The 23,747-nt window shown below is 49.1% G+C and overlaps 1 protein-coding gene across 6 annotated transcripts in view; it reads right to left on the reverse strand.

Moving 5' to 3' along the window:
* The window catches only part of LOC123370720, a 168,965-nt gene extending 151,891 nt beyond the window's left edge, over positions 1-17,074 (reverse strand). For 3 of the 6 annotated variants that reach the window (XM_045017460.1, XM_045017461.1, XM_045017456.1), the window contains exons 1-2: positions 2,388-2,464; positions 2,000-2,157 (exon numbers count right to left, since the gene is read on the reverse strand). In XM_045017460.1, the coding sequence (XP_044873395.1) occupies positions 2,000-2,157; positions 2,388-2,437 (208 nt within the window). In that variant the 5' untranslated portion in view covers positions 2,438-2,464. Of the gene's footprint in view, positions 1-1,999; positions 2,158-2,387; positions 2,465-12,535; positions 12,921-16,759 lie in introns of those variants that run through there. The other 3 variants (XM_045017458.1, XR_006579518.1, XM_045017459.1) reach the window with 2 other exon arrangements.
* Between the last annotated feature and the right edge of the window lie 6,673 nt (positions 17,075-23,747).

A 23,747-nucleotide genomic window follows, 5' to 3' on the forward strand; every position in this document is an offset into this window, starting at 1 on the left:
CAGTCGCCTTCCCTTAAGTATTTTCCATGCTCTAAATAACCTTCAGACAAGGATGACCCAGTGGTTAGGAGACTAACTTGGGACACCTGGATTCAATTCCCAGCTGTGCCACAGACTGCCTATGGGACCTTGGGTGACTCACTTAATTTCCCTGTACAATGGGGTTAATAGAATTGCCCTTCCTCATGGGCTGGTGTGGCTATCAAGATTGTGAGGCACTCGGGCCCTATAGTAATGGGAGTCGTCCATGTAGCTCTGATTGATAAAGAGACTCCGGCTCCACTACAGAGCTTGCAGTGGCATGGCTGTAGCAATGCAGCTGGAAGCTCTCTAGTGTAGCTGCACTAAGCCGATGGGAGAGAGCTCTCCCATCGGCATAATTACTCCAGCAAGCGGTTGCAGACGCTCTCCCACCAACATAGCGCTGTCCACACTGCCACTAAGGTCGGTGTAACTTATGTCACTCGGGGATGGAGGTGGCAAGTGGGGGCCTTGCTTCACCGGAGATTAAAGCATGTTAAGGAGAACTGGTTTCCCAATAACCCATTGAAACAATTTACCAAGGGTTGGGACGGATTCTCCTCCCCTGGCAATTGTTACATCAAAACGGGATGTTTTTCTAAAAGATCTGCTCTGGCTGAAACAGGACGTTCTGCAGCCTGTTCTACACAAGAGGTCAGACAAGATCAACACAGTGGTCCCTTAAAACATACAACTCTATGAAAACTTGCATGCAGTGCAGATCACATAGAAGGGTTTTACAAAACACACCTCTGAACTTTATGGGGGTGTGTGTGTGTATATGTGTGTGTATGTATGTGTGTGTCTCTCTCTCTCTCTCTCTGTGGCAACCCAAGGGTCGAAGCCCCAGCATTTTGCACATTTAAAACCAGATTGAACAAAACAGTAGTCGATAGACAACCGGGAATACTCCATCCCTAACGAGAAGAAGGTCTCAATGACCTAATTGTTTTTCCAGCTCTCTTTCCTTTGGGAAATAGCAATGTAAAAGGTCCAGGTGTTTCCTAATGGGTTCTAAAACGAATTAGCATGTATGTGTAAAACACACTAGGGCATACATGAGACTTAAGTGATGCATAACTAGAGCCAGAGTAGATCTGAAAAGGCCGACAAACAAAGGGTTTGTTTCCATCCGATTTTTCCCCCCTTTTGGCAGAATGTCAGTTTTTTCTCAAAAAGCCCAACCTGAACCTTTGCTTGGGGGTGTGAAAAAAAAAAAAAAAGAGAGAGAGAGAGAGAGAGAGCGAGATAGAGAGAGAGGTTTTTTTGACAGAAAATTAAACAAATGTTGATAAAAATGGAATTTTTCTTGCAAAAACATCCATTTTGTTCGAAAGCCATTTTTAGTTGAAAAAAGGTTTGGATGACAAATGGTGCAGCCAGCTCTATGCAGAGACCACGTGGGGGTTCTCTGCACAGGGGTCAATTGCCCCCAAGTGGAATTTCACTGGGTAGAAGAGTGGACTCACTCCTGGAGGGCCCCCTCATGGTTGTCTGTGGTGTAGCCCCTCTTTCCTCTCTAGCGCCCCCTGCTGACGGTCACTCTGGTCCCATGGCGGTATGCCTCCTCTCGGGACTCAGCCCTCCAGCCAAGTCACCTTTAGTGCCACCCCTTCTGGGGTAACACAACAAATAACAGTCCAATAGCCTTATAAAAGGTCTGCAGCCCCGACTCTGGGCCCCGTGGTCCTCACACCCTTCTCAGTCACAAGTGTCCCCTTCTCGGGGACTTCACCTCACCGTCCCAGTGGCTGGTAGGGGAACCTAGGCCCTCCCCCTGCACTGGATGGCAGTCGAGAGACCCTATAACCAGCAGCCAAGGTCTGCTCTGTCAGACTGCTTGCTGTCACCTCCCTGGACTTCTTCCTAGCAACAGCCTTTCCAAATTCACCCTTCTCTCAGGGTTCTCCCCACAAAATCCCAAGCTAAAAATAACTCAGTTCTGCCCCCCTCAGACTTAACCTTTCCTCCCTCTTACCTTTGCCTTCCTCAGGGGAACGTCTCCCAGAGTTCGTTCTCTCCCTGGAAGTCCTGATCCTGCCATGCTCCCTGCTGCCAGAGCCGGCTCCACCCCAGACTTCTCTGCTCAGCCGTGGATCCCAGAGCCAACCGCCCATATGAGCTTCCTCCTGGATCCTGTGGAGAGCATCACGCTCTAGTCCCCAACGGCAACTGCAGAGTGTCTCCCTTGCAGCCCCGTTCTGTTCCAGACTTGCTTTCCTCATAGTCATCATCACCCAGCTACTTTCCCAGTGCGGGCTTCATCTTTAATTAAGCCTGGTCCATGCACCAGGTGAGTTAAATGACCTCTCAGGCCCACCTTAACCCTTTCAGCGCCAGGATGGGGGATGCACCCTGTCACACACCCATGGTGAACTTCACCCAAGTGGAATTTCCTCAGGAGACCAGGGCTCATGCCTCTACTCTTGTGACAAGTGACACGGGATCTTCAGTGACCACAAGGCCAGGCCCTTCGTTTTCCCATCTCATTCCAAAGATTCTCTTTAAAGTCTTGAGCCTGTAGGGTGGGGAAAAGCAGAGACAAAATTAAGTCCCTGACTCAGTGTGTTAAGGACGTTACAGCAAAAACCATCTGCTTGGCCGTACTTACAGTGCTAAAGTCATCCCCAGAGCTTTCATTAAGAGGGTGCGTGGCTAGGTAGGTAGTTTGGGGAGACTCTAACAGGGCTCTGAAGCCTAGGATCTAACAGATGACGGTAGCTGATGAGAGAAATAGTTAGCTAAATACAGAAACTATTGATAACCCTTGCACCAAGTCTCTATAATTTGTTACAAGTGATGCCAAGCAGGGCATAGGCGGTGCCATTGCAGCCCCAGATTGTGCTGCCATCCAGAGGCCCAACTTGGCCCTCGGGCCGTGGTCCCAGGCTGCCTGCGGCCTGCTGCAATGGAGCTGATACCCACAGGGCTCCTGGAGGGCTGAGCTTGTCTGCACCTCCCCTCGGGTCCGTACACAACCCAGAGCAGCCAGCCTCACAGCAGCGCCGCCCTGGGGAGGGGATTGAAGCTGGCTGCCCCTTTGGCAGTGAAATAGGGGGAAGAGGATGAAGTCATGAATGTCTGCCAGGTGGCCAGTCACTTCAGGAACAGGGGCCGTATTATCTGCAGTGCACTAGCCGAGGGGCCTCCAGCCAGACCGGGCCACATGCGTTAGGCGCTGGGCTGACACACGTTCGGAGACAAGAGACTGCCGTTGAAGCAGACAGAAAGTGGGGGGAGGCCAGGGCCGGCTCCAGGCAGCAGCAAAGGAAGCAGGCGCTTGGGGCGGCCAATAGAAAGGGGCAGCACTCCATCCGTTATTGGGGCAGCACGTCCGGGTCTCCGGCAGCACTTCGGCGGCGGCTGAAGTGCTCCATTGTAGTCTTCAGAGGCAATTTGGCGGCGGGTCCTTCACTTTGTCTCTTCCTCTTCAGCGGCAGCTCAATCGGGTTTTTCTTCTTCCTTTTTTTTTTTTCTTCTCTTCACCGCTTGGGGCGGCAAAAAAGCTGAGGGAGGAAAAGAGTGACGAAGCGTGCGCACAAGGTCCGCAGCAGGTCAGTGACAGAGGCGGGAACAGACCGCAGGATTTCTGACTTGCAGCCCCTGACCAACCTCGAGAGACACGTGGCAAGAATTAAGCCTCACAGAACTCCTCTGAGGTAGCAACGCTCTGTGTTAGCGTAGTGCGGGGGCTAGATGCTAGACTGGGAGTCCGGGGTTCTCATCCTCGACCTGCCCTGCTCTTGAAGAGTTCTCTGCACCTCAGCCACAAAATGGGAGTAATGAGACTTCCTCTGCAAAGCACTTAGAGATGCAGCTGCTAAGAGCTAGGCATTCTTATTATCCCTGCGTTTCAAAGACGGAATGACAGATATTGAGGCTCACATCCTCAAAGGTATTTCAGCTCCTAACTCCCACTGAAACCAGTGGGAGTTAGGAGCCGAAATACCTTTGAGGATCAGGCCCAAGTGACTTGCCCCCAAGCACGTGCTGAAAGTCTCTAGCAGAGCCAAGACTGGAACTCAGCACTTCTGAGCCCCAGCAAGTATCTTAAACACAAGACCACAAGCAGCCAAGCCTGGGGAGCTGTCCTTGGATTGGTCACGTTGTTCTAATTAGTAGAGCAGGGCCCAAGACACAGAATTTCGATCCAGGTCTGGATTCTGCACTGCCCAGACTTCGGAGGGAGGTGGAGGCGCAGCCTGGGGCCGTGGTACAACCCTCCAACCACTGCCATATCCCAAGTCAGCGGTGCTTTATGTTCAGCTCTCTGGAAAGTTTTCTTGGAGAGCTCTGAGAGCTGGGGCACAAAGGGCAGGCTGGTGTTTCCAAATAGCTTTTAGCCCCTCTCACAGGCTGTGCTCACGCTAGGCAGACCTCAGATCTCTGTTGCTTCCCAATTCAAATTCAGTGCTGCTGCAGCGTTTCAGAGCATCCTATTTTGGCGGAAACAGGTGGCTTCTTTTTCCCGTGGCCTCCCTCACAGCTAGGTCCAGATGTTGCACACTTTAATAGTCTCTGCCTTCTATTTAGATTCACGGTCACTGCAAATCTCAGAGGGCCGATCGCTATTTATCATAATTTACTCTCCTCCATTTATGGCCTAAAAAGCAGGAGAAGTGGGGAAGGGGAGGGGGAGAGAGGGGTGATCCCAACCCCTGTGGTCTGCTGAGCTGTTGTTCCAAGCTGCACAGGCAAAATAGCACCGCCTACAGCTGTGAGAGCATAACGAGAGGTCAGCTGGGGCTGTGATTGGCCTGTTTGACTGGTGCCCCTTCACACACTGTAATGCAGTGAGTCATCCATTGTCCACCCGGTGAAGTATTTCATTCCTGCAACCACCTGTCATGGCAACAGTATCAATCCCCCTTTGCATGGCGATAGCTCCGTTCATCTCTGGAGTTCAAAGGTGCTTTACATGCATTAAGGAACTGAGCCTCACAATGTACGGGGGACATCGGGAGATGGACACAGGCTGCAGAGTTTGCATCGGAACTTCCCTAAAGTTGAGCAGGGATTCAGTCTTCCTGGGAGATGCATGCATCGAAGTCCTAGTGAAGGCACTTGGAGTTGTATGCACAACTCCTGGGCACCAGAGGACCTGAATCCAAAGGTTGGTTCAGCGACCATAATGTAATTAAATTTAACATATTTGTAAGTGGGAAACACCAAAGAAATCCATCAGAGCAGCATTTAACTTCAAAAAGGGGAACTACACAAAAACGAGGAAGCTACTTAAATGGAAATTAAAAGGAACAGTCGCAGGAGTGAAACGCCTCCAAGCTGCATGGAAACTATTTAAAAACACCAGAATAGCGGTTCAGACTAAATGTATATCCCAAATCAAATAACCAAAGAGGACCAGAAAAATGCCACTATGACTAAACAACAGAGTAAAACAGGTGGTTAGAGGCAAAAAGGCATCCTTTAAAAACTGGAAGTCAAATCCCACTGAGGAAAATAGAAAGGAGCATAAACTTTGGTAAGTCCCAGGCTGAGGTGCCAGTAGAGGAGGTTTTGAAACAAATTGATAAAATAAATAGAAATAAATCACCAGGACCAGATGGTATTCACCCAAGAGTTCTGAAGGAACTCACATGTGAAATTGCAGAACTACTAACTGTGATATTTAACCTCTCGCTTAAATCAGCCTCTGTACCATATGACTGGAGGGTAGCTAAGGTAATGCTGATGTTTAAAAAAGGCTCCAGAGGCGATCCCAACAATTACAGGCCATCAAGCCTAACTTCACTACCAGGCAAATGTGTTGAAACTATACTAAGCACTAGAATTATCAGACACGTAGATGAACATGATTTGTTGGGGAAAAGTCACTCAGCATGGCTTTTGTAAAGGGAAATCATGCCCCAGCAATCTATTAGAATTCTCCATGGGTGTCAATAGGCATGTGAACAAGAGTAATCCAGCTGATACAGTGTATTTAGACTTTCAGAAAGCCTTGGACAAGGTTCCTCGCCAAAGGCTCCTAAGCAAAGTAAGCTGTCATGGGATAACGGGAAAGTTCTCTCATGGATCAGTAATTGGGAAAAAGATAGGGAGGAATAAATGATCAGTTTTCAGAATGGAGAGAGGGAAATAGCCAGGCCCCCCAAGGAGCTGTACTGGGCCCAGTGCTGTTCAACATGTTCATAAATGATCTGCAAAAGGAGGTGAACAATGAGGTGGCAAAATTTGCAGATGATGCAAAAGTACTCAAGATAGTTAAGCCCAGCACAGACTGCAAAGGGATCTCACAAAACTGGGCGACTGAGCAACAAAATGGCAGATGAAATTCAATGTTGATAAATGCAAAGTAATGCACATTGGAAAACAAAATTCCAACTCTACATAACTAAACTATTAGCACTCAAGAAAGATTTTGGAGTCAGTGGATAGTTCTCTGATAACATCTGTTCAATGGGAAAACATCTGCTCAAGGCCATTAGGAAAGGGATAGACAATAAGACAGAAAATATCATATTGCCTCTATATAAATCCATGGTATGCCCACGCCTTGACTACTGTGTGCCATTCTGGTCACCCCCCCTCTCAGAAAAGATATATTAGAACTGGAAAGATACAAAGGGCAACAGAAATGGTTAGGGTATAGAACAGCTTCCATATGAAGAGAGATTAAAAAGATTGGTACCGTCCACCTTAGAAAAGAGCTGACTACCGAGGAGGGATATGGCAGCGGTCTATAAAATCAGGAACACTGGGGAGAACATGAATAAAGAGGTGTTAATTTACCCCTTCACATAACACAAGAACCAGGGGTCACCCAATTAAATGAATAGGCAGCAGGTTTAAGACTAACATACGGAAGTACACAAGGCACAGTCAAGCTGTGAAACTCGTTGCCAGGGGAACTCGTTGCCAGGGGATGTTGTAAAGGCCAACACTATAACTGGATTCAAAAAGGAATTAGATAAATTCATGTAGGCTAGGTCCATCAATGGCTATTAGCCAAGATAATCTGGGGCACAATCCCATGCTCTGGGTGTCCCAAAATCTCCAACTGCCAGAAGCTGGGACCGGATGACAGGGGAAGCATCAGGCACTGGTTATTGCCAGAAGACAGGATACTGGGCTAGAGGACCATTGGTCTGGCCCAGTATGGCCGTTCTTATGTAAATACTGTGCCCTTGAGACATCAGTGATGTTGCATGTGGGTATGTTCTGAGTGTAACTTGCTGTATTTACACACATACCCCAGTCCTGGAGCAGAGGTGGTCAAACAGCATGCAGGGCAATCCCTTCTCCTATGAATTTCAGCCCTGCCCCAGTGCTCAGGTCCCAGTACTCTGCACCAAGAATTGACTGTAGCAGAAAGCAAACCTTCCCCCTCTTTCTGGCAACAGCTCTCTCTGCACTGAGCCGTGGAGAACCAAACCAACAACAATACAACCTTTCTTCAAAGAGAAAACTTGCTCACCCTCTGAGAAAAAGAACATGTAAGACAATGTGTAACTGCGTCATCTAGGGACTTGTGCCATAACAATCCTTCCCCGGGACCCAGTCCTGCTCCCATCAAAGCCAATGGAGGTCTTTCCACCAATTTAGTTGGCCATTGGTGCAGTAATCATTTTCCTGCATGAGACACATACCCGTTTACTCCCCTATGCTTTCCAAACTCTTCAGGCTGTGCAGCAAGGAATGCTCGCATGTGGCCATGGGTCCCAGTACTCCAGGGGTTAAATTTATCTATTTACAAACTCCTTTGAGCAGCCGCATTTATGGACACTTGGATTAATTTAATGAAATGGATGGACTGATGCCGCTGAAGAGGAGGGAATAAAGTAATCGTGTCGATAGTCTGCTGGCAAAGCACATGGCTACTGAACCTGACATCTCTTAGCAGAGAATGGATGACAGGGTGGGCTGCAGGCGGGAAAGGGACATGCCCCTTGAAGCTGAAACGCAACCTCGCTCGGTCAGCAGTCAGCAGAGCTCGCTGGTTGTGCCTTGGGCAGACCCTGCACAGCTGCTGTGAATATTGCTGGGCAAATTAATGTCGTAGTCGATCAAGGATCCCTGTAGACTGTGCACCCATGAGCGCCTCCTTGTCCCAGTCAGGATCAGCGTTAACTTCTCTGCAGAAAACAGCCCTAGAACGTCTGGGAAAAGAAAATGTATTGCACAGAGCTAAGCCCCAATCCAACAAAATACCTAAGCACGTGAGTAGTCCCACAGACCGAGGAGACTGAGCATGCCTAGTACGTACCTTACAAAGGCTATTGCCTAGTATAAAGCATAGTAATCCTACAGAGGACTATCATCATGCACTAGTAAGTACCCTATAGAAGATACAGTGTGATGTATAGTAAGTACCCGATAGTGGCTATAGCACAGTGACCCTGCAAAGGGTATAATATAATGCATAGTGAGTACTTCATTGAGGCTGAAGGCCATGGGCCTTTCTATTCACTCCAGTGGGATTTAGATCAGGCTCTTAGAGAGGCTGTGTTTTCTGTTTGGACAGCCCTGGAGCCTGGACCCTTCTGCTTCTCCAAAGCCCAAGGACAGCACATAAAGTGACAGTGGGAGCTTCCATCTTTACCAACATTACCTCTCTCTGGCCAACGTGTCTCAGCCCTGGCAAGGGGTTACACCTTCCTACAAGCCAAAGCGTGATCCCACTGCTGACACCATTCTCTGGTTGGTTGCTTTGCTGAGATGCCACCATTGTTGCCAGTAGTGATGGCAGTTTTCATAACGTGGAGATTTACCCACTAAGAACTGGGCTAAGAGATCCACCACGTCATTTCCCAAAGGCCACAACATCATCACATTCACCTCTGACATTCATACAGCACCTCTCCCCCCACCCCGCATTTGTAAATGTCCCAGCAAACTTCTGCCAGGCCAATGGTGGTCTACTTTCTAATAGAAAATGAGGAGGTGTGGTTCCCCCCACAGACACTCTGCATCCTCTCCCATCCCTCTCTGAGATAAAATGCCTGGGTGAGAATCAGACTTCTGAAGTTACCAGACTTCACCCAGCTTTTAAGACATCCCTGCTGGTTTTCCGAGGGGACCAAGTTTCTTTATCAACCAAGGCTGCCCCTTTGAGTGGAACAAACGCACGACAGGTCTCAGAACCCACACCTCCCAAAGGAACAGCATTTCTGAACAGCCACCATTCCTTCAGAGCCATGCTATAGTGCCCGGGAAACGAACGCCTCGTCTTTTATGCTAATAAGGTTCTAAACGCAGCAGGAGACAGTGGCGAGCCCTTCACATTCATACAGACGCATCAAGGCTCTCTCTTTTTTTAAATTAAAATAATAAAAATGAAGATCAGTAAAATTCTCTCCAAGAGAAGCAAATCAACGTTTTCTTTTAGATACGGGAAGGCCAGGTAGGGATCACCCATGCTAGATCAGAGCGCCGGTCTGGTATCGTGTCACCAACAAACGCGCCAGCCCATCAGCTTGTGTTTGGCTTACGCCTGCAGGAAGAGGTCACATCGCGAATGTGTGCGAAAGCCCAGCACTGAGTTCCAATGACCTGAACTCTAGACTGTCTTAACCACAAGACCAACCATCTTCTCTCGTTTGCTGTCCTTTTTTTCTTGTTTCCTCAAATATGGCACAAATTGCAGGCCCGGCTGTAGATCAATACAGGAATGAAATCACTTCTGACAATGTGTAATGTCCCCATGGATAAAAGGTGTCAGAGAAATGCGTGTTACACTCTGTCCGGCATTCACACTCCATTTACTGCTACCCGCTCCTGCAACCACTCCTCTCTAGCCACCACAGCTGGGCCAGCAGCCGCTCGGCGTGATAAATGCAATGGGGCACTCGCTGAGGCACATTCGCCCGTGGGGCTGCACAGCTTAATGGGAAATGGCAGCCGCAGAACGCCACGGGAGCAAGGTGGGGGCCTGCTTCCCGTCGGAGCAGATGCAGGGAAAAGCCCAGCTCCAACAGCCAGGGGCCTCGGGGCTGTTGGGTGGACAATTAAAATGCTAATGAGATTTTGCGCAAAGGTCTTCCCTTCGATTGTGCAAAGGCCTTCCCTCCAATTGACCCTTAAGAGGCCCTGTCTGTTGCTTTTCTAGTAAAAGCCTGTCAATGTGGATAGGTTGTTACCGTGTTTCTGTCCTGATCACTAAGCAACCAGTATTACACGTGTGGCTCTCTCACCCCAGACTGGCTCTCGCCGACTGGAAAGAAGAGCTGGTAAATGATCATTTCATTCTGCAGGACCCAGAAGTGCTGCTCATGTGTAATATCCCCAGAGAGCTCACATGCTATCACAGGGCTGCCCAAAGGATTCAGGGGCCCTGGGGTCTTCGGCAGCGGGGAGCCCCCGCCGCCGAATTGCCGCCGAAGACCCGGCACTTCGGCGGCGGGTCCCGGAGCGGAAGGACCCCCCGCTGCCAGATTGCCGCCGGAGACCCGGAGTGGAAGAAGCTCTGGGGGCCTGGGCCCTGCGAGAGTTTTCCGTGGTCCCTGGAGCAAGTGAAGGAGCCCACTCCAAGGACCCCGAAAAACTCTCGTGGGGCCCCTGCAGGGCCTGGGGCAAATTGCCCCATTTGCCCCCCCCTCCCCCGGGCAGCTCTGTGCTATCAGGGAGGTACCCCACCCTGAGGGTGGACAGAGAGCGGGGCTGGCCCCAGATTCCTGATGGGTTCCAGGAGTGGGAGTAAATCTCACCCCCTGCTGCCATGATGCCTCTCCGCTGCAGGAGACGAATGCCTCACCAGGATGGGAGCTCAGCCCTGCCCCGGAAGAGACAGGGCCCTGGACTGCAGGCCACGCGGCTTAGGGGAGAGCACATGCTGCTGCTAACGGAGCCTGGACCCGTGGGCTCAGGGAGCAGATGGGGGTGGGGGCGGCTTGGGCACAGAAGACCCCAGACCAGCATGGCGACAGACACGTGCAATGCAGCAGAGGCTGGGTCTCACCCCTCTGAGCTCGCATCGCAAGGAGCAGGAGGTACCTGGACTGGACTGAGAGGCTGGGCTATTTGGACACTCAGTCGGGTTAGAGAGCATCTCCAGGCACTGGGCACCTACCTAGCATGTCATGTTATTGCTGGGCAGGGGCTCTTTGTCCCAGGGATGGGTTTGTCTCCACCCAGACACGTGTGGGTTTATAGATGAGCACAGCGTTTGTTTCGGGGGTTAATTCCCACCTCCCCAATGGCTGTGGGCCAAGGGGGACGCAGCAGGGTTCCCTCTGGCACATGGCTTGGGATTGGGGACTCCAGCCCCCTCCACCCCAATTATTAGACACAGCCTTGCTAGTGGGAGTAGCAAACAGTAAGCAGGGTGAGGTCAGATCAGGGGCCCAGCCATACAAGGATCACAGCCTGGCTGTGCCATGAAAAGTGACACTCTTTTAAAACAGCAATTATTAATACCGACTCCAGTACTGAGTGCACTGAGGACACCTCTCCCCACCCCGAGGAAACAACCGGACGAATGGTTCGAGCTGAGGTTTCACTATGTGGAATACCTCAGAGTGCAACAGCCAGGTGGCCACAATCACGACTGCATACAGCGTCAGCGCGCGTTGCATCACCAGCTGTGCCTGATCCACAGAAGAGGTGAGGCTGGTACAGGCCACATGGGCACAGCCTGACTGGTTAGAACAAGCTGTAGTGAATGACCCAGGCTTTTCAGCTCTGGAGGTGCCAGGTTTGATGCCCAGGGCAAGCCACCACAACAATATACAACCAGCCCCAAGAGGACTGTAATGCAGCCCAGAGGTCAAATTCAGTAAGATCAAAGGCAAGGGGAATACAGGGGTGACCTAGCTTCAAAGCCATGGGGTCAGACTCTCACCTGGTGTAAAGTCAGCCCAGCTCCATTAATTCCAGCTGAGGATCTGGCCTATTGGTTGATTTCAGCCGACTGCTCACATGAGAAAGGGTTTGCAGCATCAGGACTTTTAATTTGATTAAGCCTCTGAATCCACCATTTAATAGATCTGAAGCAAATTAAAGCTGTGATAGACCAACTGCCTGATTGACAACATCCCAGCAATCCTCTGTCCCAAGAAATGGGCTGTGTTTGTGCCAATGCCACCTATCACCTCGTAACCAGGCTGGGTTAGAAGTGGCTGCATGGGAGGGGTGGTCATTCTTGCTCGACCCAGGTGCGTAGTGTGTGATGTGCTGGGTTCTACCACCTGGTGCTCATTAACAGTAATTGACATTTTTGAAGATTACACTGAAAATTAATGGGCCGATATTTCAAATAAAGGCAGTGGGGGCAATTCATTTATTGCTACGTGACATGATGCTATTAAAAGACTGCCCCCAGAATATGCCAAAGAGAAAAAAACCCCCAACCTATTCCTGGTCTATCATTTGCTCAGGTTGTGCTCCTGCTAATGAATGAAGATGCGCGTTATAGACTAAAAGGACACAAGTATTACCACTGAGTAAATTAGCTTATCTCCCTCAGCTGAGCTCCGGCGTGAGGCAAGAGCCCAGAAACCAGGTGATCTGTGGCAAATTAAACAAAAGACATTGATTTATTTTCTCACATGCTCCCTACCTGCCAGCTTCTGTCAAACAGGAGATAAGTATCACTGGAACGTCTGAGAGGATGAGTCAGCTCATTCCAACCCCACACTGCTTCACTTGAAGAGCCTTCACAAGGTGACAACTGAGGGATGCAGCCTCCTCAGAGGCAAGAGGAACCATCTGATGCAGAGCCGGGGCTACCTGACGGATGAGGAAGTCCATGCTTGTGGGCAAGCTGCTGCCATGGGACACTGGAGGTTTTGGTGCAAGGCCTGGCTGTGCTGCAGTCTTGAGCAAGTCACAGAGTCGCTCCGTGCTCAGTTTCCCCTCTGTAAATTGGGGATAATTGTAGTGAGGCGGGGGTGTGGTGAGGACTAAAGGGGGCTTGTGTGCTGCAGGGGACGGGCATAGAAAATCTGTGAAGAAAACAAAGAGGAGGAAATCAGCAGCTGTGGTATTTTAAGTCGCCTCACATAACAGAAGAATCTGAGATGCTTTTCTTTAGGATTCCTCAGATAAAAAGCCGCTCCCGTCATTTCCGGGGCAGGGAGCGGGTGTGTGCACCAGACATCACCAAGCTGTTTCTTCAGGATCCCAGAACCAGATTCACAGCACCCGTTCCGGGTCACATTTCTCTCCATCCCGAGCAGTTTCTCCAGCGACCCCCCTGCTCTCTCTGCGGTTCCCCCTTGTGAAGGTCGATGCGCTAGGCACGGCCTCCTGCTGCCTCGAGCCCAAGTGGCTCCTGCTGCCTGGATCTTGCTGTCTTCCCCTCTTCCAGCTCCTCCGGATCCAGCACTGTCTCACAAAGGCCCGTTGCCAGCACTTCCCTTCTGTGGTCCCTGCTCCCTGGCTAAGCACTGGGCTCACTCCGTCGCTAAGGGCTAGGCAAGGAGGGGACAGATCTGTGCCAGCCCAAACCCGCTGGCCTGTTTCAGTCGGAGCGTCAAGCCTCTGGGGAGCGAGTGGCCTGTCCGTTTCCTCTGACCGGAGATGGCTCTTCTCACCCTGCTTGACCCGAGTGCGGCTGGCAGCACCAGATGGGCTCAGTCCTTCTCGGGCGCCTCAGGCTAGACGCTAGCATCGCCCGTGCTCCCTCCCCTGTCTACCCGTCCACTCCTGGGGGAGACTCGCCTCTTACCCGTCCCCGGCACTCCCCACAAAAACCACATTAAAAGAACACCACTGGGGGGTGCAGAATCGAGCACTCAGAGGTTAGCAGTGTCAGAACTAAGCCAGCAGTGCAATGGGGAGATGGCGATGCTGGGGAGGCAGCCAACCCAGAGAACGGAGCAGGCGAGCTGTGTGAAATTGTGGGGCGGGGGTTAGCCGGCCAGGGGAGCTGCCAGGCAGGCTGCAGGGGAGACGGGAATCCTGGAGAGCGAGATGGGCCGCCTGCCTGGTTCCCACTGACGCGCCCGCACAGAAGGTTTCAGTTCTGTTGAATCGGCATCTTCTGACCCGCTCTCCGTCTCCAGGCCAGAAATCCCAAACCTCCTTTCCTCCCCCAGCCGCCCCAGACAAGGCACCGGAGGTGAGTCTGGGAGTCTGGCAAACACAACCCGTTCTCCTCAGAGCTACTGTGTGACTCATGCTACCCCATGCGGGTGACCTCGGGCACGTCACTGCATCTCCCTGTGCCTCAGTTTCCTTGTCTGTAAAATGGGAATAACCACAGTTATTTACCTATGTAGAGCGCTTTGGTATTGGCCCATCATGGACAATGTGTTACAGAAATACTAGTCGTTATGATTATCTCCCTTGCTCTAAATTGCCCTAAGCCAGGTGCCCCCCACTCCTCCATCCCTGCCAGTGAAGAACACCCACACTGCTTTGTTCCCCCATGGCAGCACAGAGTTATCTACCACCCTTCGGGCACAGGGCAGGACATGGCTCTCATTGCAATGCTTCTGGATCAGATTCAGTAACAAGTACCTAGGCCTTGGCAGTAACCCGGACAAAAGAGAAGTCAGTAGCACCTGGAAGTCATCACAGTCCAGGAACTCTTCAGTGCCCTGTGTGACGTGTGTTTGACCTCAGTCCAGCCACTGCCGGAGAGAAACCTGCACCAGGATTGGAATTAATACCAACGCCTTTGCTAGCAGTCTCAGCAGAGAAGCCAAGGAATGAATTGGTCTCTCCACCACCGCGAGTGGTCCCACGGGGTCAGGGCTGAGACGTGTTGGTTGGGTGGATTGGAAGAAGCTTGCCCTGTCGCTGCCTATGCTGTTCATGTCCCGTGGCTAGAGAGAGGACAGCAGTTTCCAAGGCTGTCAGTCGGGCACCTCTAACGAGCCCTGTGTTCACCAAAGACCAATTGCCATCCTTGCCCATGCCAGGGAAGGCCAGTGGGACCCCCAATAAATCCAGCCTTATTACATGTACGGTGCTGCACTTAGGGAAGAAAAAACAAACTCATAAATACAGAATGGGAGATAACTGGCTTGGCAGCAGCACTGCTGAGAAGGATCTGGGAGTTGTGATGGATCACAACCTCAACAGGAGTCTGCAATGTCTAGTCTGAATTTGTCTGCTTCAACTTCCAGCCATTGGATCGTGTTTTACTTTTGCACTAGCATGAAGAGTCTTCTAGTCTCACATTTCTGTTCCCCAGATTGGTACTTATAGGCTGCAACCAAGTCACCCCTTGACCTTCTCTTTGATCAACTGCATAATAATAAAATGCCTATTTCTTATATTGTGCTTTTCATCAGGAGATCTCAAAGGGCTTCCAATTTTTTTAATGCCTTTATCCCTATTGTACAGATGGGGAATTGATGCACAGAGAGGCTAAGTGACTTGCCCAGGGTCACACAGGAAGTCTGTGGCAGAGCAGGGAACTGGACCCAGATCTCCCATGTTACCAGGCACTGCCCTAACCACTGCCCTAACCACTGGACCTCTAAATAGATTGAGCTCCTTGAGCCATTCACTATAAGGCAGGTTTTCTAATCCTTTAATCATTCTCGTGGCTCTTCTCTGAACCCTCTCCAATTTTTCAATACCTTTCTTGAACTACGGATGCCAGCACTGGACACAATATTGCAGAAGCAGTCGCACCCATCCAAAATACAGAGGTAATATAACCCCTTGCTCCCACTTGAGATTCCCCTGCATCCAAGTATCTCATTAGTCCTTTTAGCCACAGCGTCACACTGGGTTCAGCAGGATTATCTACCATGCCCCCGCCCAGTCCTTTTCGGAGTTGCTGCTTCCCAGTGTAGAGTACCCCATCCTGTAAATGTGGCCTGCGTTCTTTGTGCCTTACATGTATTACATTTACATTTGGCCATATTGCTTGCTTGTACCCGGACTACCAAGCAATCCAGCTTGCTCTGTATCAGTGACATGTCCTCTTACTTATTTACCACTCCCCCAATCTTTCTGTTATTGATTCAAAATGCTAAATAGCGTAAGGCCAAAATCCAGCATGTGCAGGACCCCCCCAAGACCACCCACATGATGATGATTCCCCATTTACAGTTACATTTTGAGACCTATCGATTAACCTATTTTTAATCCATTTAATATGTCCCATGTTGATTTTTTTTATTGTTCTAGTTTCTTAATCAAAATGTCATGCGGGACCAAGACAAATGTCTTACAGAAGTCTAAGTCTATTACATCACTGCTGCTACTTCATCAATTTAGTGTAACAAGATCTATTTTCCATAAACCTGTGTTGATTGGCATTAATTATATTAACCACCTTTAATTTTTTATTGAGTCCCATAACAGCCATTCCATTATTTTGCCCAGGATGGATGTCAAGCTGACAAGCCTATAATTACCAGGGTCATTCCATTTACCCTTTTTAATTATTGGCACACATTACCTTTCTTCTCGTTTTCTGGAACTTCTCCAGTGTTCCAAGATTAATAGTCTAGATTACTCCTCGGCCAGCTCTTTTAAAACTCTTGGAAGTGATTTATCTGAACTTGCTGATTTATATAAGCTATGTATTTATATAAGCTATAGGATAACAGCCATTCACTGCTACTGAACAACCCCCTCATACTCTCTGCAATCCCACCCCAGTGAACCAAAGTGCAAAATATCAGCTAAGAGAGACATGTCCAACTTTTTGCATCTGTTGTGGTTTCAAATCCAATCCCATTGAAATTTTATCAAACCCTAGTTAGTATCAAACACTGTGATTCAGCTAAAGCACAGGAAAGGCAGAACCAATGGGAAATCTCGTTAGCATTCCTTTCTTGCAATGCAGTAATTACCACTTCTCAACTTCACTCCTTACTAGGGTTGCACTCATTTCACTTCTCCTACATTGTAGATCCCAGTAGACTAAATTACCAGGCAACTAATAGTCACTTGTGGAGGATGGATGGTCTTGTCTTCTTAAAACACTGGGCTTGTCCTCAGGAGACCTGGATTCAGTTGCTGGCTCTGCCACAGGCTACCTCTGTGACCTTGGTGTGGAAGGCAGAGTTTATCCCCACCCTTGTATTCAAAAACTGCACAACCATTTTGGCTTTACAGAGAGAAGAAAAATGTCACTTTCAAATGGAGCCCAGGCCTGGAAAAAAATCAGCCTCAAGGAGGAAGATTTCAGAAAGTTCTGAGCAACGGAAAACAGGATTAGAATGGAAACCACTATGCAAATCTTACCGGACTGGTAACTGCCACTCCTACAGCAGTAACATACTATGACCAAGTTCAATGATGGCCCAATCTCTCCCTGTAATTGCAGGTTTAATGTATTACTGTTGCTTTATATTCTGGTAGCCCCCAGACTACTTCCTGTAGTGCCTCTCTCTAGGGCTTTTCCTCAGCCTTCATCCGTCTCAAAGGAAAGCCACAACTCCTGACAAGTCTGGATATGTCACCAGCCCCGTTTCCCTTCTGGAAATGTCTGGCAAGCCGTAGGCCAACTTAATGTCCTCAGGTGAGCTACCCTGGAATGGCTTGAGGGATTCTGGGTGGGTGGGGGTCAGCCCTCCTTCCTCTCCTGGTCCCAGTTCCCAGTGAGGCAAAGGAAAGAAAACCAAACGAATAGAACCAGAGACTGGCAAAAGCTTTTCCCTCCTGCCAGGGGGCCTCTTGCCAGCCATACTGCCGCACGGCGTCCATGGGAGTCCTCGGGCAGCCTTGCCTTGCCCTGGGCTCCCCTCTGGGGGCTGAGGAGAAGAGATCTGTCCGCCTCCCAGGGCTTCCCCCATCTGAGCTGGGCTCCTCCCTTTTCGGGCCCCTCCCGTCTGACATTCATGGCAGGACGGGGGTGCCTGAGCCCCAGCTCTTCTTTAACCCTGTCCTGTCTGAGCTGGGAGTAAGGTGAGCGATCAGGACTGGAATAGCAGACGGTTTTACAGGTGAAGAGGGAGGCGCATTGGCAGAGCTGTGGGGAGATAGACCTAGAACTTAACCCCTGGGGGTGCTGTACACTAGGTCGGGATTCAGGTGCATTCAGAGCATTATGGCTGGGCCTAGGATCCAGTTATAAGGGTTGCTATAAGACAGGATTGTTACGTTATATGGGAGGGACGACTGCACGGCCCTTGTCTGGCTCTAACTAGGGTCTGATCCAAAGCCCAGTGAAGTTAACTGAGGGTCCTAATGGCTTTGCACCGGCCCCTCACTTTTCAAGAGCGCTGCATTCCTCCACACGTTATTAAACGGCATAAAGAAGGCTAGAGACTGCCCCGCAGCGTTTGCCACCCCCTGCCTTCCTTCCCAGAAGCCAACCTACCACAGATTGCTGCCGCGACCCAGGAAATAAAAGCAGAAAGGGTGGAAGCAATCTAGTGTCGACCCACCTGCTGTACCCAGTCTGCAGCTATCTCCAACTTGCAGTAATCACTATCCTACCTAACGTGGCCACTCCAAACTTCACAGCCAGAGGGCGCCCCAGCCACCTGATCGACCGGAGAGTCTTCATCAGCTGTCAGTAGTATAGCAGCTCTGCCTGGTGAGGAGTTCTCCTTCTCTCCAGAAGAGGGCAGTAGTGCACGTCACAATTTACAGCTGTTTCATTTTCCTATGAAAACAGCAACAAAAACAAAACAACCCAACCCAAATGTTTTGAAATTCTGCCCTTTCACTGCTGGTAAATGAATGTCTTACTGTACAAAGTGGGACAAGAGAATGGGCTAGATCAGGGATAGGCAACCTATGGCACGCATGCCGAAGGCGGCACGCAAGCTGCTTTTCAGTGGCACTCACACTGCCCAGGTCCTGGCCACCGGTCCAGGGGGCTCTGCATTTTAATTTTAAATGAAGCTTCTTAAACATTTTGAAAACCTAATTTACTTTACATACAACAATAGTTTAGTTATATATGATAGACTTATAGAAAGAGACCACCTAAAAATGTTAAAATGTATGACTGGCACGTGAAACCTTAAATCAGAGTGAATATATGAAGACTCGGCACCCAACTTCTGAAAGATTGCTGACCCCTGGGCTAGATCCTTAACTGGTATTTGTCAGTGTCGCTCTATTGAATCAGTGGAGCTAGGCTGACGTACACCAGCTGATGGTCTGGCCTGACGCCTTTAAAACTCAGGGCAGAAGATTGTGTTGTTATTGATCAGATACCAACCCTCGCCAGCACAGGGAAGAGGTTTATGTTTCTCTGAATGTGATGGAGCAGCACGGAACCTGCTGAGAAAAATGGCAATGTACTAAGTGCTGAAACATGCTGTACGCTGAAAGGAAATGCAATAATCAGCGCACCATTGAGAAGCAGAACACGGTTCAGACGCAGAGGGAGGGTTCTTTGCAAGCACCGGATTAGCAGCTGGTTGCCTAAACCCCAGTGGCTAGGCTGAAAAATTGCGGCACCTATCTCCCGTAAATATGTCTGCATTGGAGAGGCGGTCACTTAAAATAACATGAGGGCAGCTTCGTTCACACTAAATTCGCCTGATAACGTCCTGATCGTCATCGTAATAAGAACTGACAATAGTTGTCAGCGTGAGTTAGTCACTCGGAGCCAGAGCCCAAGAACCGGGGAAGGGACTGAGCTGCTGCTGCTGGAGATTTTTTTAATACACTGGAATGGTGAGAGAGACACGGACCGAGAGGCTCGATTCAGTGTTGTCCAGCACCTGGGGCCCAATCCTCCTGCTGTCATTTCTAACAGGGCAACAGGAGTGCAAAACTGTCACTCACAATATCTTGGTGTAGAGGGCTACGCAGGAGGCAGGGCAGTGGTGAATGGTGCCAGAGACTCTCTGGGCCTGAATCTCAGTTACCCTAAGGCCCCAAAGCAACCCTTGGTGTAATTTAGAGCAGCTCCCGGAGGCTCTACGTTACAGAAGCCCATCCTAGAGCCTGCAATGCAATCCAGAATTCTTACAGCACTACAGGTCCAGCTTCTCCCCATCTCCTGCGCAAGCCCCACCTCTGGGATGCCTGCTACACCAGCACTTGCAAAGGGGGAAGCATAAGGTTGATTATTATTAATTATCTGTCAGGTCCACTGTGCTAGGTGCTGTACAAAGCCAGTCTGTGACTGCACACGCTTCCGGGTCCCAGACACACTAGAGACCAGGCGCGAGTAGGGGGCAAGAAATCCACAGAGTTTACTGAGGCAGTGCCCACACCCCTCCTGGGCAGGGCTTCCCAGCAACAGACTTGGCAGGCTGCTTAGGCCTCACCCAGGCAGTCCAGTCTGGGCTAATAGGCCTTTTATAAACAAGCAAAGAAAAATAGTCCCCAAAAGAAACTCAATAGTCCTATGCCAGGCCTGCCTTCCTTGGGCAGGGCTCAGGCAGTGGTTCTGGGCTGGTCCTTTTCCTCAAGGAGCAATGGCTAGGAGGTCTATTCTCCTCCCTGGTCAGTCAGCAATCAAGCTGTCCTCACCAACCAACTTAACACTGTGCTGTTTGCCAGCTCCCAACCTGAGTTGCGTCCTCCAGATATATACCCCAGAGGGGATGGTGGATCTCCCATCCCTGTCAATGGCTACTTTACAGCTACCCTCAAGTACAAAGGTCATAATGCCCAAGGGAAAATCTATGTAGCCCAAGAAGGAGTTTCTAGTTTGGGATGGAGCCTCCACAGGGATCTTCAGATGACATTAGATCCAAATAGTACAGAACCTACCCTGCGAACTAAGAATAAGCTACCATCGGGAATCATCTCTGACTTTCCAGATGTTTTCACCGATACCTAAGGCCTTGCAAAAAAAGTTCAGGCACAAGATCCAGCTAAAAACAATGCAGTTCCTGGATGGCATAAAGAGCAAAATATCCCAACTGCACTGAGTCAGCCCTTAAGGAGGAGATTCTGAAACTATGCAAAGCAGTTAACATTGAACCGGTTGATTTATCAGAACAGGGCTCTCCTTGTTCTTACCAGGAAGCATAATACAGCCACCCACATGTGTGTGGATTTGAGAGATCTAAACTCCAACATTGTGCTACATTGTCATCTTCTACTTTACCTCAATGAAATGCTGCTCACCTCGAAGGAGCCCTCTACTCATACAGTGAGAATAACAACATTTCCTTACCTCTGCATTCGAAGACTACAGTGATTTGTAACCCAAAACCAGCCAACATTGATCATTGTGGCAAAGCAGCTCCATCTGCTGCACATCTACGCAGTGTAGGTGTGTCTATAAAAACATCTCTTGAAGTCTTTTCCCCCAGGTCATCACTAGATGTCAGGGGAGGGCTCATTCAGACCCTGCTTACATTTACTACCCTTGATTTATCATCCGCTTACCACCAGATTCCCCTAATGGAAGAATCCCGCAAGTCCACAGCTGTCATCACTCCAGAAGGTTTGTTTCAATTCAAACAGATTGTGCTTGGGTTAGCATCTGCAGTGCCTGTATTCCAGAGAGTGATGCATCGGTGTTACTCGCTTTCAAGATGACATTCTACGTTGTGGCAAAGATGAATCTGAACATGGTGTCATCCTATAAAGGGTTCTAGAAGAACTTCAACAACATGGACTTAGCATCAGCAAGAAGAAATCTCAATTCTGCAGGAGGTCAGACTAGATGATCATAATGGTCCCTTCTGACCTTAAAGTTTATGATTCTATGACTGAGTGACTTATCTAGGACATGTGATCCCTTGGAATGGCATACAACTGAAACCAGACCTGGTGAAAGCCATGCATGACACACTAGACTCTAATACTATTCAAAGTTTGTACAACAATTTGCTATTAAAGTAGTTCCTTTTTGTCATCTCCTAAAAAAGGATATAAGGTTTGAACGGGCTGATGCATGCCAGAATAGCTTTAGTGAGATAAAACATGAAATATCCACCGGCCCAGCTCTTAGCCCTTTTGATTCTGAGAAGCAAACAATTGTCACAGCTGCTTGTGAGTATGGTCTTGGGGCTGTCTTGACTCAGCTGAAAAATGAACAAGATGTCACGGTTGCCTTCACCTCCAGAACCCTGATTGATCCAGAAAAATCCTATTGTGTGATTGAGAAAGAAGCTGAGTCATGGTTCTGAGCAGCAAGACACTTCAGAACCTTCCTGTGGGGTAGGAGATTTATCTTAAAATCTGATCGCAAAGCTCTTTCAGCTTTATTCACCATGGTTCTGAATGAGCAACTCCATGAATTGCCAGATGGGCCACCAAACCAAAGGACTTCGATTTCCAGACAGGGCGTCTTCCAGGTGCCAAGAACGCCACTGCAGATTGTCTGTCTCACCTGCCCATACCTTATCATGAGGAGGTGATAGAGGAAGAGATTGTCATTGCACAAATCTCTGCTACAACTCAAGGAGCAGTTTCAGAGCAGGCCACAGCCATGAGAGAATCCAAGGTGCTTCAGGACCAAAAGACTTACATAGTTAACAGATGGCCTTACAAGATGATGACACCAGAATACTTGCAACTGTACAGACATGTATCACATGAGCTGTCCCTTGTAAATGAATGGATTCTGAGACTTACTCGTCTGGTTGTGCCTACACTTCCCAGAGAATGATACACCTGGCCCATGAAAGACATCTGGGGGGGTGTCTAACCAAAAGACAACTGTGATAAGACTTCTGGTGGCCAGGGATGGACAAACAAGTTGAGGGAATAATCCAGAACTGCATAGCTTGTGCTAGTAGAGATAAGTCACAGAAAACCTTCGGCATTCCTCTCATGCCGGTTGACTATCCCAACTGTCCATGGGAGAAATTGGCTCTCGCCCTACTGGGACCATTTGAAGATCAGCCTACTACAAAAAAGTTTGCCATAGTAATGATAGACTATTGTTCCAAGTGATCAGAAGTTCCATTCACTGGGAAGGTGACCACTGAAATAGGGATTAAGTTCATGTCATCAGTCTTCACCTGAGAAGGCTTTCCGGAGGAATCGGTAACTGACAATGGAATGCAATTGACCTCTGCTGAAATGCAACACTCCCTCGGTGGCAATGATATCGAGCATGAAAGAGTTTCTTTATGCCAGCCGAGAGTGCGTGATCTAGTTGACAGAATGAACAGACAGATGAAAGAAAGTTTGCAATTCACCAGTTTGCAAACAAGACCATGGCAAAAAGCTGTACGTGAAATACTGTTTGCTTACAGGTCCACTCCACATTCAACAACAGGAGTAACAACAACCCTTCGAATTGTTAAGCAGATGCAAGTCCAGTACATGACTTACTACTTGTCAAGGGCTTGCACGTTCTCTGGTTTCAGCCAAATCTTCTGATGAAACTGTTTGTGAATGTGTCAAGAACAGGAGACATATGGAGACTGTAAGTAAGGTGCTAAACCTTACAAGTTTCAAATTGGAGATTTTGTGCATGTGAAGCTGCCATACAGAATCAAAAGAGGACGTTCAAGATAAAGATATTCATCCGAGGAGATTCTGCTTTGTTCATAGTTGCAAAGACATGGAACATCCAAGATTGAGCTACAGCGCCTCAGCCAGCAGCTGAAGAAGAGATTGCTGATTTCCACCTGGGACCAGAGAACATTGATTACACCGATAGTGATGGACAATCTACAGTAGTAGGAATTGTTCCAGCGCCTAGTCTTGTTCCTGCCTCTCCAGGTATTGGTAGAAGTGTGAGACAAAGGAGACGGCCTAAAAGATTGGAAGACTTTGTTACTGGACTCAAGTGATGGTTTGGAAGTGATGGTTCAAGATTTTACAAGGGTTATTCTAAAGGGGAATGGTGTGTTGTATCTAGCTAGCTGCAGATGGCTACCCCAATTTGTGTGGGTAAGTTTGTTCCTGTCGCTTTGCATCCAAGAACTACAATTCCCAGGATGCAAGAGGGGATGGGAGGAGAAGAAAAGGAAGAATGTGAGCAC

The sequence above is a fragment of the Mauremys mutica genome, chromosome 5, assembly GCF_020497125.1.
Source record: "Mauremys mutica isolate MM-2020 ecotype Southern chromosome 5, ASM2049712v1, whole genome shotgun sequence".
In the NCBI taxonomy this organism is placed as follows: Eukaryota; Metazoa; Chordata; order Testudines; family Geoemydidae; genus Mauremys; species Mauremys mutica.